At 45.9% G+C, this 12,271-nt stretch overlaps 1 protein-coding gene across 7 annotated transcripts in view; it reads left to right on the top strand.

Annotated features, from left to right (window-relative positions):
- The window catches only part of Lama1 (laminin subunit alpha 1), a 132,103-nt gene that overhangs the window by 45,460 nt on the left and 74,372 nt on the right, over positions 1 to 12,271 (top strand). For all 7 annotated transcript variants that reach the window (XM_087194848.1, XM_021265232.2, XM_004853311.3 and 4 more), the window contains one exon: positions 11,593 to 11,835. In XM_087194848.1, the coding sequence (XP_087050974.1) occupies positions 11,593 to 11,835 (243 nt within the window). The remainder of the gene's footprint in view (positions 1 to 11,592; positions 11,836 to 12,271) is intronic.

The following is a 12,271-nucleotide window of genomic DNA, read 5'->3' as shown; positions in this document are numbered from 1 at the left end:
GTCAGTGATCAAGGGAAAGAAACCATATCGTTACGGGAGTTCTGAATGTCTAACTAGTCGGGTAATGGTTAATAAGGTGAGTGTAGGAAAGACTTTCCCAGCGTTTCTGGGCCTTGTCCCCGGTTGGATTTGCACGGCTTAATGATTAAGGCTCTCTTGCTTTCACTGGGTGTGCAGCCAGTGAGGGTTCCCACGAGAAGGATAGAAGGGATGGGAAGGCCAAGGTCCTCGGCACTGCCACAGGCACTGGGGCAGAAGGAGGTCAGTGTGTGGATGAAGAGAAGCAGAAGCCAGAAATCCGCTGGGCCTGGGCGAGCCTGGAAGTGTGGGAGAAGGATCTGGCCCCAGCTGGGAACTGCTGCTTGTCTCTGTGTTTTTTCTCATTCACACTGTGACCTTTTAGAAAACCTTCTTGACCCTCTTGCAGTCATCTCTGTCCTGGCCATCTGGCCTTTACAGAGCCAGTAGCACCATCTCCTGTGATGTCCAGGTTCTCATGTCCCGTTTCATGACCTTTCATCCCCAGTGACCCTGTAGCTCCTTAAGGTCCTCAGTGGCCCAGGCTTTTAAGGTGGAGGGCACAGACCTGTGGGGTGGTCACGCCCTGTCTATCCCCCTGGAGCTCCCGGTCCCTGGGCTGCTCCCTGCTGCGGTCTCGGCCGTCCCTCCCCTTCCCTGGTCCTGGCTCCTGTGGCCTGGACGTTGCCCACCCGTCTTCTCCGCCTTCACAGGTGCTGTGGAGCAAACGTCCCTGACCAGCCCCATCTTCTCCAGACCTGACTGGCTGCCCCGCCACACCCAGACACCCTCCCGGCCTCTGTCCCTTTCCTGAGTGACGTGGGCAACTCTGTCTGTCCCACTCAGGTGCCCAGTCTTCACAGACCACAGGTCATGTCCTCTGTCCACCGCTGTCCCTCCCGCCGTAGTCCCTGTGACAAAACGGATGCTCAGTTAACACTTTTTGGATGAGGTTTGAAGGAGGAAGCCCTTGTTCCCAGTCTACTATTTGGACTCTCGAGTGCCATGCATTGAATGGATAGAACTTACACTGCGGGGTGATGGGACCTCTGGGGGGTGTGGCCTGGTGGGAGGAAGTGAGGTCATTGGGGGCATGGCCTTGGAGGGATGTTGCATGATCTGCAAGGCCAGCAGCCTCCTCTTCCATGCATTCTGGCCATGAGTGTCAGACCCAGTGACCATAGACTGAAACCCCCCAAACTGAGCCAAAATAAACCTTTCTCCTTGTTGAGTTGGCTCATTTTGGGTATCTGTTACAACAGAAAGCTGACAGACACATGTCACCTCCCCACGTGGGTGCGTCTCTTCCCTCTAGGGGTTCCTGACGGAGAAGCTATGCTCAGAACACACAGACCCTGGCCCCAGGCAGAGCTGTGCACATCCCTGTTGGCAAGACAGGAGGAAGGGTGCAGGGTGGACTCCAGCACTCAGCTCAGCAGGCCTCCCTTTGTGCTTTTCCCCAGAGTGTTGCTGACTTCTTTCTTTTTCAAAATCCAGGCCAACTTTTAGAACCTTCATCTACATTGACAGGAGAAGAAAAGGGTGCTATTTATTGCCACCTCCCTTCCGGTGTAAACAAAGGGCAGTTGCATCTTGGAGAGAAGTCTAGCATAATTCCAAAGGCTGAGACGTTCACAGTTGCAAACTGGGAAGGTCTGGCCAGGCCATGTGAGGAGTCAGGCTATGGAAAGGCACCTTTTGCATGGCTTGGGCCTGAGAATGCCCGTAACTGCATTTGACCTGTGGTTTCATCTCATTTTAAGGGATGCAGGACTGCTGCATGGAGCCTGCATAGAAGAGCCCCGCAAAGGGCATGTGGTGACCTGCCTGGTTGTGTTTTTGACTAGTCAAGACTAATTTCCCACAGACTTAGCAGTCATTTCAGAATACTTGGTGAATCTGAGCAGTGTATATGGAGCAATACATGGATGCTAGGAATGGAAACAGAATTAGCCAGCTTTCCTGTTGCTGGAACAAAATACCTAACACCTGGCTCTAAGGAAGAAACTGCATGGTGACAGTGTGGTGGAGGAGAGCTGCTCACTACATGACAGCCAGGAAAGGGTGGGCGGGAGGGAGAGAGAGACACACACACACACACACACACACACACACAAACACACACTGGGGCGGGGGAGCGAGAAGCCCCGGACTAGAACAGCTTCAGTGACCTGCTTCTTCTGATGGGACATCTCCTCCTAACAGCACATTAAGTGATTAACTCATCAGTGAATTAATCCAGTGATGAGTTTAGCAGCCCACGATCCAGTCACCTTCCAACAGTCTCAGCTCTGAACATGTGAGACTTTGGAGGGACATTTCAGATCTAAACCATGACAGAGGCCAACCTCTTACTCTTCAGTTTCAACTTCTTAGGTAAAATGCATGGCTCCGTTCTGTGTTTTTGAGATCAGTTAGTCACCCTCATTTGAAATGAGTGGTCCCCGGGCCATGAGCTAGCTTCCTGGTGGGCTCTTTCTGAAAAAGCCTTCCAGTTGATGGAAAATAGAACTATTCTGCAAGGGTTTGAAAAAATTCCTTTCCCATCTTCAGATTACTGATTACAAGTTACTATTTACTTTGCAAATGGACCTCTATCTCAGTGCCCTCTGTTGATAATCGTCTTTGGCTTTCCTCACTGTTTACTTATGTATCTGAGCATGGATCAAAAGTAAGCATTCCTTAAAGTTCTGAGCCACGAGTCTTAAAACTTTTAAGGAAAGAAACCCACTTAATCTGGTGGCCAGCTCCTCCCTCCCCACCAATAAAAGAAAAAAGCAAAATGAAAAGACAGAAGGGTGAGGGAAAAGTCACTGGAGTCTGACTCATTTGTTTTGGATGTCTGGTGTCAGCACCAAAATTAAAGAAAAGTAAATCTAGTTGAATTCCGAAATTCTCTTCTTATTCTTGGAGCTGTTTTTCTTTACCTTAATTGTGAGCAAGGGGTGTTCAAAATATATGCTGAAAATCAAATTTAAAAAACTTTTTCAGTGAGAGACACATTTTCATTAATCCCTCTCTAAATTCTCCCCCTTGTTTTGAATGCTTATCCCATCATTCTTGCCACTTTCTGAAGCAGCTCTGGAGTCCTCTTTTGTGAGGGTCTTTATCAAGTGTAATAAAAAATACAGTGCGTGCTGCTGCTGCTGAGTCCCATCAGTCAAAGGGATTGTAAAAAACGTGACACTGTGTCCTCATCATCTTATTCAGCAGATCTGGCCCCATGTGACTTCTGAATCTTCCCCAAAGTCAAAAATGACCATGAAAAGTTAACGTTTTTGAATCCATTCAGGACATCGAGGCAGCTAGGACAGTACTACTAGCGACCCTCACAAAAGAGGACTCCAGAGCTGCTGCAGACAGTGGCAGGAATGATGGGGTGAGTGTGTTGGAAGCAAGTATTATGAGGGGAATTGATGGTAATGTGTCTTTTACTATGAGAAGTCTTTAAAAGTTTAAACAGACATTGTATGTTTGGATCAAACCTTGTGCCACAGTCTCAGATAAGGGGATAACAGTCAACTGAAATGTAACAGAAATGAGGTAATGAAGGTAGTTGCTCACGAGAGCTTTATCTAAAATGTATACTGCACGTGTCCTTCCCTAGAAACTTCTAAGCTCCTTGACTTACCTTGTTCTGCCTAGTGTTTTTCCTTCTTCCCTCACTGTACATCTGATGCTGCTGTGGTAGTGAGTGCTCTATAAGCCAGAAGTGACTCACGTGTACTTCACTGATGAGCCTTCTACTAAATAATTGTTTCTTTATCCGTTTTTATTCTTGTGGTGCTGGGGATAGGACCCAGGGCTTCTCGCTCGTGAGGCAAGAGCTCTCCTACTGAGCACCACCCCCGGCAATACTTGCTTCTTTATTCTTCATAAATACGATTTCAAACATTCATCTTGGATGTCATTCTCGGAAGAATTCATAGACAATAAAACAAAGTACAGATTTGCTGCTTTCATTGAGATAATCAAGCAATATTATTTCTCACACACCCTTAATCTAAATCTCTTTGTCTCCGAGAAGCTCACTTCCTCCAGGTAAGCTAGGAAACACTGTGTTGGGGTCTGCTGTGTGGTGGCGACAGGGGGTACCCCAGAGACTTTCGGGAGGGCTCAGGCTGGTCTGGGGCCCGTGGACTCCATGAGAACGCCTCTGTACTGGGTGTAGCGCCCTGGCCTTTCTCTGGACAGGAGCGACCTCTCGCTGCCCTGCACATGGGAAACAGGCCTCTGACCTTAGAAAACCGGGCTCTTTGTATCATTTGGACATCTGTACTGAGATGAATTTACTGTATTTACGTTAAGATGGAGGCCCACATGAGAATTCCTGTCTGGCTTCCTCTGGAGAGGTGGCATTTGATGTGTGTCTCCTTTATTTATCTGACATGGTTTATGTGCATTCCAGCAATCATTAACAAGGCCACTGGGTAGAAAACCGCTATGCTGCAGGATTTCACAGTGGCTGCATCAGCTGTGGGGTGGGCTGGAGAAAACTCCCGAGTCAACAGTTTGTGCTGGGGCAGCCTTTCTTCCGTCTAGAGGACAGGCCGTTAGCTCAGTCAGCTGAAATGTTTCGGATTTTATGCGGACAAAGGCTCAGAGCTTGTTATCTACTGCCAGGGAATGCCTGCCTTTTTCTGCGGGATATAGAAGACCCGCTTGTTAGCATAGGTGATTTAGGGCCGGTGTTAATCAGCTCAGACTGCCGGAAGAAACACCCCCCCAGCCCCAGTGGCTGGGACAAAGGAATTTCTTTCTTTCACTGCTGGAGGCTGAGATGTTCCAGATCAAGCTGTCCATAGTTAGTTTTTCTGCAGCCTGTGTTTGGCTTGTTCGTGGTCACCTTCTCCCTGGGTTTCATGTGCTCATCCTTCTGTGAGTCTGAGTCCTAATCCCCTCTTCTTGGAAGGACACCAGTCACACCACATTAGCCTGGTCACCTCTTGATCCCCTCTCCACAGGCTTATCTCTGGACACAGTCACATTCCCAGATTCTGGCATAAGGATGTTAGCATGTGGCATCGTGATTCCGCCCATCCCAGGGTTGAAGGAAAAGCAGATTGTTTTTAGCCTCCTCATAGCATCCTTTTCCTCTTTATCAGATGTACAGCTCCAGTCCTCTTGTAAAAAGTTCGTTTCCTGGTCCCCAGTTTGGGGACCTTGAAGACTATTGAGAGAACTGTGAGAACAATGAGCAGTAAAGACAAGTTGTATTTAGATTTTTCATAGCATCCTTTTCCTCTATCAGACGGACAGTTCACGGTCCCTTTTTAATTTGTTTCCTGGCCCCCGGTTTGGGGACCTTTAAGACCACGGAGGGGTTGTGAGAACAATGACCGTTTCATTCCAGAAGGCTTGGAAGATAAGCGTGGTGGGTTCCTTCCTGGGGGGCTTGTCCCGAGGCGTTCCCACTCTGCTTGTCTTTGGACTTCGTACCCTTTCCCCATGCATGGCGCATAAACTCTTGGTACAGAAGCCCACAAGGGTTTGGTAAGACACTGACACATGGAATTGAAATAAGTCCTGCTGGTACAGTGGACCCTTGACTTACAAACTCAATGTGATCCTGAGGGCTGGTTGTAACTCAAGTTGGTCAATAAAGGTCCAGGGTCCTCTACACAGCCTTCAACTTCTCTCTCCTGCACACAGGCAGATCTCAGTGTCCTTAGAGAGACTTTGGCCCAGGATTTCTCACTTAGCCCCACACAGGAAAGGATGCTGTCATGTTCCTTCCAGAGCTCTTTAGGGTTAAATCTGTATCAGACCATCTGGAAGCACAAGCGGCAGCATTTGGGTCATGAATCAAGACTTTGCTCCTAAGTTAAAACTAAACTTCCAGTCATAACTCAAGATGTTCATGTATTAGGCCTGTGGTAACTTGAGGGTCCACTGGTATAAGTAAGAGGTTGGAGAAACTGGGTTTTATCACTCGTCAGTTGCCTGAGTCTAGGCTTCCTTTTGGCCTGATTTTTTGCAATTTGTAGATATGATGTAGCAGAGAGGTCACAATGAAGGCTGCCTGGCTTCAAGCTCTGGGGTGAATAGCTTAATAGCTCAGTACTCATGGAATCTCACCTTTCTGTGCCTCAGTTTCCTGATCTGTAAAGTGCAGGAGATAACAGTACCAACTTGCTAAGAAGAATATAACTGTAGGGTTTGGAAGTGTTAATGATAGAATAGGGAGTTTTACATTGTCACTGACTACAGTAAGTACTCTGCATTTTGAGTTTGAGTTTACTACTCAGATTAACTACTACTTATTAATGAGTACCCATTAGTCAATTAATATTTATTAATTTCTGTTTCTTGTCCAGTCTCCATCCCTTCCTCTCTCTTCTTGAGCTGTCATAACAGGAACTGCAGGATTGATGGGGAACAGCTGTCACCCTGTGTCTTTAGGTCAGGACCTGGTTACAAGTGATGGCAGGAGAACTGCTGCTGCTGCTGGGCTGCAGCTCAGAGGTTGGTTTTGGTTGCTGGATCTCTGTCAGGCCGTGTGATGGGGCTGAGGACCCAAGGGAGAACACCTGGTTTCTTATTGTAACCTACACCTCAGTAGGTTGTTCTTTGACCTCCTTGACATCAGTTTCCAAATATGCAAAAAGGACACCGAAGTAGTAATGGGATTGTTTGGGATTAGATGAGATGAATGAATATAACTCTTAACACACATGTGGTGAACCGGTTCATCCCGTTGACAAGTGGGAAACTGGAGGGCAGAACGTAACTAGGTGCCGGTTTAGAAGCCTTTGTAAATTACCGGTGACCCCTGCAGTCAGCTTCCAGTCCCCACCTGCCCAGTATACGATGCAGGCCTGAGAAAAAGAATACACTAAGAGACAGATCTAGGAGAGAGAGTGGGGGCCAGGGTGACCAATGCCAGTGCAACTGACAACCGCGCTGGCCAGGCCCAGGCACTGACTTTTATTGGCAACCAATTGGGGTAAAGGCAACATGTGGTTTCTATGGAAATTAATGTAAACAAGGCTCGTAAAGGACAAGACAAAGCATTCTGGAATTAGGAACAGAATGGACAAAATATATGGTTGAAATTAGAACATTGTCCTTCTAGTCTGAAGGTTGTAGTTGGGACAGAATTTAGGTGTGAGTTACCCTGACCTCAGCACGTAGGCTTCAGCCAGACTCGGTTCTATAAACAAGCCAGTTGAGGGGTTAGCTCTTCACAGCCTGCCTTGGGCGTAATCAGTATTACGGTCCTCTGCAGTACATGACCTTGCCCCTCTTCCCTCCAGCAGGCTGCGGGTGCTCTGCCTCCCTGGCAGCTCCACGTTGTAAAGTCTGGTTCAATCCATGCACAGGGGAGAGCGATCGCAGCGTATGTGCTTGTAGGGTTCTGTTTTTATGATGAAGATATTTGCAAGACAGTTGGACAGCAGTGCGTACATAGGAGGGTGTTCTCTCTTGTCCTCATTTATCAAAACTCTGCAAGCATCACTTTGCTTCTGGTGGGCTTTAGAATCAGTGGTGGCCTTCCAGAGTGACCAGTGTCACTTGCAGGTGCAGATCTGTTGAGGACACTTCTTGTAACTGAGCAGAGTTATGCAGAGAGGTAGGATTGCCCATTCCTCTGCATCCCCTAGAATTATGAGGTGAGTGTCGTCACTTGGTTGGTCAGGTGGGTTAATTTTTTTTTTTTGGTACTGGGATCGAACTTGGGACCTCGTGCTTGCAAGGCAGGTGGCGGTACCACTGAGCTAAATCCCTGGCCTCTATAGTGGGTTAATTTTAAAGAAATTGGTGAGTGCTAAAGTGGGGATAAGTCAAACAGAACAGAGAAAACCAAAACAACCCCCATGCAGTGAGACTCAAAGTAAAGAGCAGCTACCTTCCCCATGGGTGTGTCCATGTATGTGCATCTGCACAAGCGTATGGACTCACAGGGATATTCAGGTGCACACGGACATGTGTGTATGTTACACACATACGTGTGTTATGGGCACAGACCTCCCTCAGTAGCAGTTGCCATTGTGTATCGATTAGGGAATAAGACAAGAAAAATCCGTGCATGCTCAGTTCAGATGCAATTTTTAAAAAATGTTTTCGAGCTGCAGTTGGTTGAATCCCTGGATGCAGAACCCATAGGTACATTGGACTGACTCTGTGTTTAAAAAATAAAAAGTACTGGGCTTTGGTTTCAAAAAGAAATCCATCTGGGTTAGAGGAAACCCCGAGTAAACACGGTGCACGTGGACGAGGGCATTTTGTTGTTGATTGCAGCCCCCACCTGAGTTAGAAATCTCAGACAGAAGGGCCACTTCTGTTGTTTCTTCCCAGTTCATAAAACATGTGGGACTTTGCATTCAGCTCCTGGAACTGCACTTTCTCACATGGCTGTGTCTGAAACATCTTGACAGGGAGGTGACGTCATGTTAAATAATGAACGTCCTCAGGAAACCAGGATGTTGAAGCTAAAAATGAAAAGACCTTGGGTTCTGGCAGCAGTGTATGAAGTTATGCGCTAGTATTTGAAGGATAGTTGCACAAGAGTGGAAACAAACATCTTTTCTATATAGAAACTTATGGAGGACCTTGAATCAATACAAAATAAATTCTCTCCTGGGCAGCTGTCCTGAAGCAGAAGGGTTGTCTGGAGCGAGTGCATTTCCTGTCCCTGTTGCAGTGGGGCTGGAGAGGTGATTCAGCTTCAGTGCTGGATAAAGTTCCCTGCAGATCCAAGATTGGCCTGGCTAGTTTCCTCATGCTGTTAATAGTCCTGGACATCCTTTTTCTCCATTGCCTTCCTCCCTACTCTGACTTTTTCCTTTAGTTTTCACAGTTTTAGGTTTACAGCAAAAAGGGCAGAAAGTATACGGTCCTCCTCTTCTTGAGCTTCCTCTGTGGGTAACATCTTGCATTAGAGTGGTGCACTTGTTACAGTGGAGGAGTCCACGTTGCTACTTCATTGTGGCTGTTGAGTCCGTTGTTCACATTAGCGTATGGCGGCGTACACTCCATGGGTTTTGACAAGTGGATGTCATATACCCAAGGCTTTACAGCACTGCAGAGTGTCCCTCCACCACCTGACAAGTGCCCTGCGCCGCCCGTGCATCCCTCCTCCCCCACCCACTGGCGGCCCCTGACCTTACTGTCTTCTGGAATGCTGTAGAGCTCCAGTAGTGCAATATGTAGCCATCTCGGCCTGGCTTCTTTCGCGTAATATCTTTTCGTAGCTTGGTGATTTGTTTGTTTTGTCACCGAATGATGTCTGTGTCTGGAAGCCCACGGTCCATGCATCTGTTCACCTGTTGAAGGGATTCCAGGTTGCTCCTCATTTGGGCATTTATGAACAAAGCTGCCATAAATGCCTTTGTGCAAGTTTCATGAGTTTTCTGTTTGTGTGGGTAAATACAGAGAAGCACGATTACTGGCTCATGCGGTGGCTGTGTTTAGTTTTTCTAAGAAGCTGCAGAGCTGCCTTCCAAATGGCTGCTCCATTTTGCTCTCCCTCCAGCAGCGAGCGGGACCTCTTGCTCCACATGCTCCCACCATTTGGCACTGTCAGTTTGGTAAGCTAGCCGTTCTAATGGACACACGGTTAGCTGACTTTTCTCATATTCAGATGTTTTGACTCCAGAAGTCCCTGTGACTATTGTAATATATCACTATGATTGTAATATATCAGTCACAGCCAAGAGGGAAAAAGACATTGGAGCCAGTACCACCAGCCCTTATGTGGATACTACACTACTGTTAATAGTAATGCAAGCTTCTTTGTATTTTTTTGAGTTTAGCTTGAAAACAGATGTCATCAGGAGGATATTCATATGACATTTTTTTTAAATTTAAAATTAAAATTATTTATCACAGGGACATCATGGAACACACTAATCATAGGATATATATCTTAATATAGTTATCATAGAACTACATTTAAAAAATTAATTTTGGAACACAATTCAGTATCAAAAAGCCATTCCTAAAATATCTGCAGAGATAAAAGATACAATACTTTATAAATTTTTATCAAATAAGCCATATTAGGTATTACATGAGTAACAGAAAATTTTTTAAAAATCATATTTAGCATAAGGAGATTCTAAACCAGGAACAGTATCTTGAGAAATGAATTCAGTGTAGACAAGATATGTGAAATATTTTCTTTCTAGTAAAATGTGGAACCTTTTGAAATTAGCTTTTGTTTCCATAATACTATTTTTCCTATAGGTATTCACACACACAATTAATAACTCTACAATCCTCCCATGCCTGAAGGTATAATAATGTGTGTCTATTTCAGTAAAGGTAAATTATTAATACCAAGGACTCTATGTGTTTTATATCTCCAATGGGTAACATGTAAAAAATACTTTATGGGTAAAATTTCATAAATATTAATTAAGGATTCAGAAATGAAGGGCTTATCATTATATATGTATAACCATCATAATTTCCCAGTCACTAAAAAAATGAATAAAATATGACAGGAATAATTGTATCCAGATTATTTGAAGTTTAATGACCCTAGGTAAAAAATTACTAGAGAAGTTATTGTGCTGTTTATCCAGTAGTATATTATCATCTGTTACCAGCAATCTTCAATAAGGAAGAGTTTAATGCCTAGGTTAGAGTGACATGTCACTCAATATTCAATATTGTTAACACATTAGGAATATTTAACTTATTTCTTTAAAAACTTAAAAGTTTATATATAGTCTCCAGAAAATTAAAAATTCATTCTGTATTCTCTGAGAAACAATTTAAAGACTTTCAGAAACCTATCTTGTTCTGACACAATGTCCAGTTTGGAAGATATTCTTTGTCCAGTTTTCAAAAATGAGGCTATGTAATAGACAGGGACTTCTAATCAACGTATTCCTTTAGAGATGAGTAATCTGTATTGTTCTCTGATATGTGTGGATATGTTTTACTTTCTATCATGCACATGACGTATTTCTAATTAAAGTCTATAATTCATTGATACACAAGAGTATAAGAAGGCACTGATGATCACTGCATTTTTCTCAATAACCAGTTTGAACAGTTGCCACTGATTCTGTTTTTCGATTTTTACAAGTTTTACATATTTAAAGTGCACAACTTGCTGATTTGTATAAATATACACTGTAAAATAGTCCACACTGTCAAGATAATGAACATTAACACAGCCATGACTTCACAGTTACCTTCTTCGTATGTGTGGTGGGAACACATAAGTTTCCTATATACAGCTTTTTTTCTTCAGTTTTCATCAGTACGCGCATTCGTAGTACTTAGTGGTGTCACTCCTCAGGGATTCTTTTGGTGTCTCCTTCCCTTCCATCTCCTCCTTTCCCTTCCTGTATCTCTTGCACAAGATCCGCCCTTCCCATCTGCACAAGATCCATCTCCCTGTGCCGTTGTCTGTAGTCACGGCTGCAGCTGAGACACCGGAAGGATGGCTCTCGCACAGCTGGAGTTGATCGCTCTCCCAAGCCTCCCCTCCCTCCAGCTGCTGGACCCCAGCATCTGCTCTCAGCGCTTCTCTCTCCAGCCGTTGGAGCTCACACAGCTTCCCTTTCTGTGTCTGCACTCCTGAGTCCGGATTGAGATTTCCCTGCATCTTTCTTTCAGGTCTTTCAGGTGGCCTACATCATCATTAAAGCAGCCAATGCCCCGAGACCTGGAAACTGGATTTTGGAGCGCTCCCTGGACGGGCTCACGTTCAGCCCCTGGCAGTACTACGCAGTCAGCGACTCTGAGTGCTTGACACGCTACAACATAACCCCAAGGCGCGGGCCGCCCACCTACCGAGCTGACGATGAAGTGATCTGCACCTCCTATTACTCTAGACTCGTGCCGCTGGAGCACGGAGAGGTAACGGGGCTGTTGCATCTGACCCACTGCCACGAATGTCAACAGCCCCTGCAGGAGCCAGTGTTGATGCTCAAGGCTGGTTGCTCTCAACACAAAGCCCTTTTCTGAGGCCCCAGCTCAGCCTGGCGTGGTGTCCATGGTGGTTGGTTTCACCGTGGCTCCGTGTTCCCTTATGATCTCTCCCTTCCCAGAGGTCCCCGAATCTCCACCACTGTGACCCAGTCACTCTCCCAGGTTCTCCTTCAGAGCTTTTTTCCAGGACTCGAGGTCAGGATCAGTTGTTGAAATATTAAAGAGCCAGGCTTTCCTCCAAAAGATTCAGTTCCCACTTTTCTCCATGTCCTCCTCTTTGGAGGGCACTGAGGATGCGATGACACCCAGGAGGCGACACAGTTCAGGGCCCAACACGCCCAGCCTGCGCACACGTCATTCAGTC

This window comes from Heterocephalus glaber, unplaced genomic scaffold (assembly GCF_053883595.1).
Source record: "Heterocephalus glaber isolate CG9 unplaced genomic scaffold, H.glaber_assembly_v1.0 deba00000331, whole genome shotgun sequence".
Lineage (NCBI taxonomy): Eukaryota > Metazoa > Chordata > Mammalia > Rodentia > Bathyergidae > Heterocephalus > Heterocephalus glaber.
Note: the sequence above shows the minus strand (reverse complement) of the source record. Positions and strands in the feature narration are given on the sequence as shown.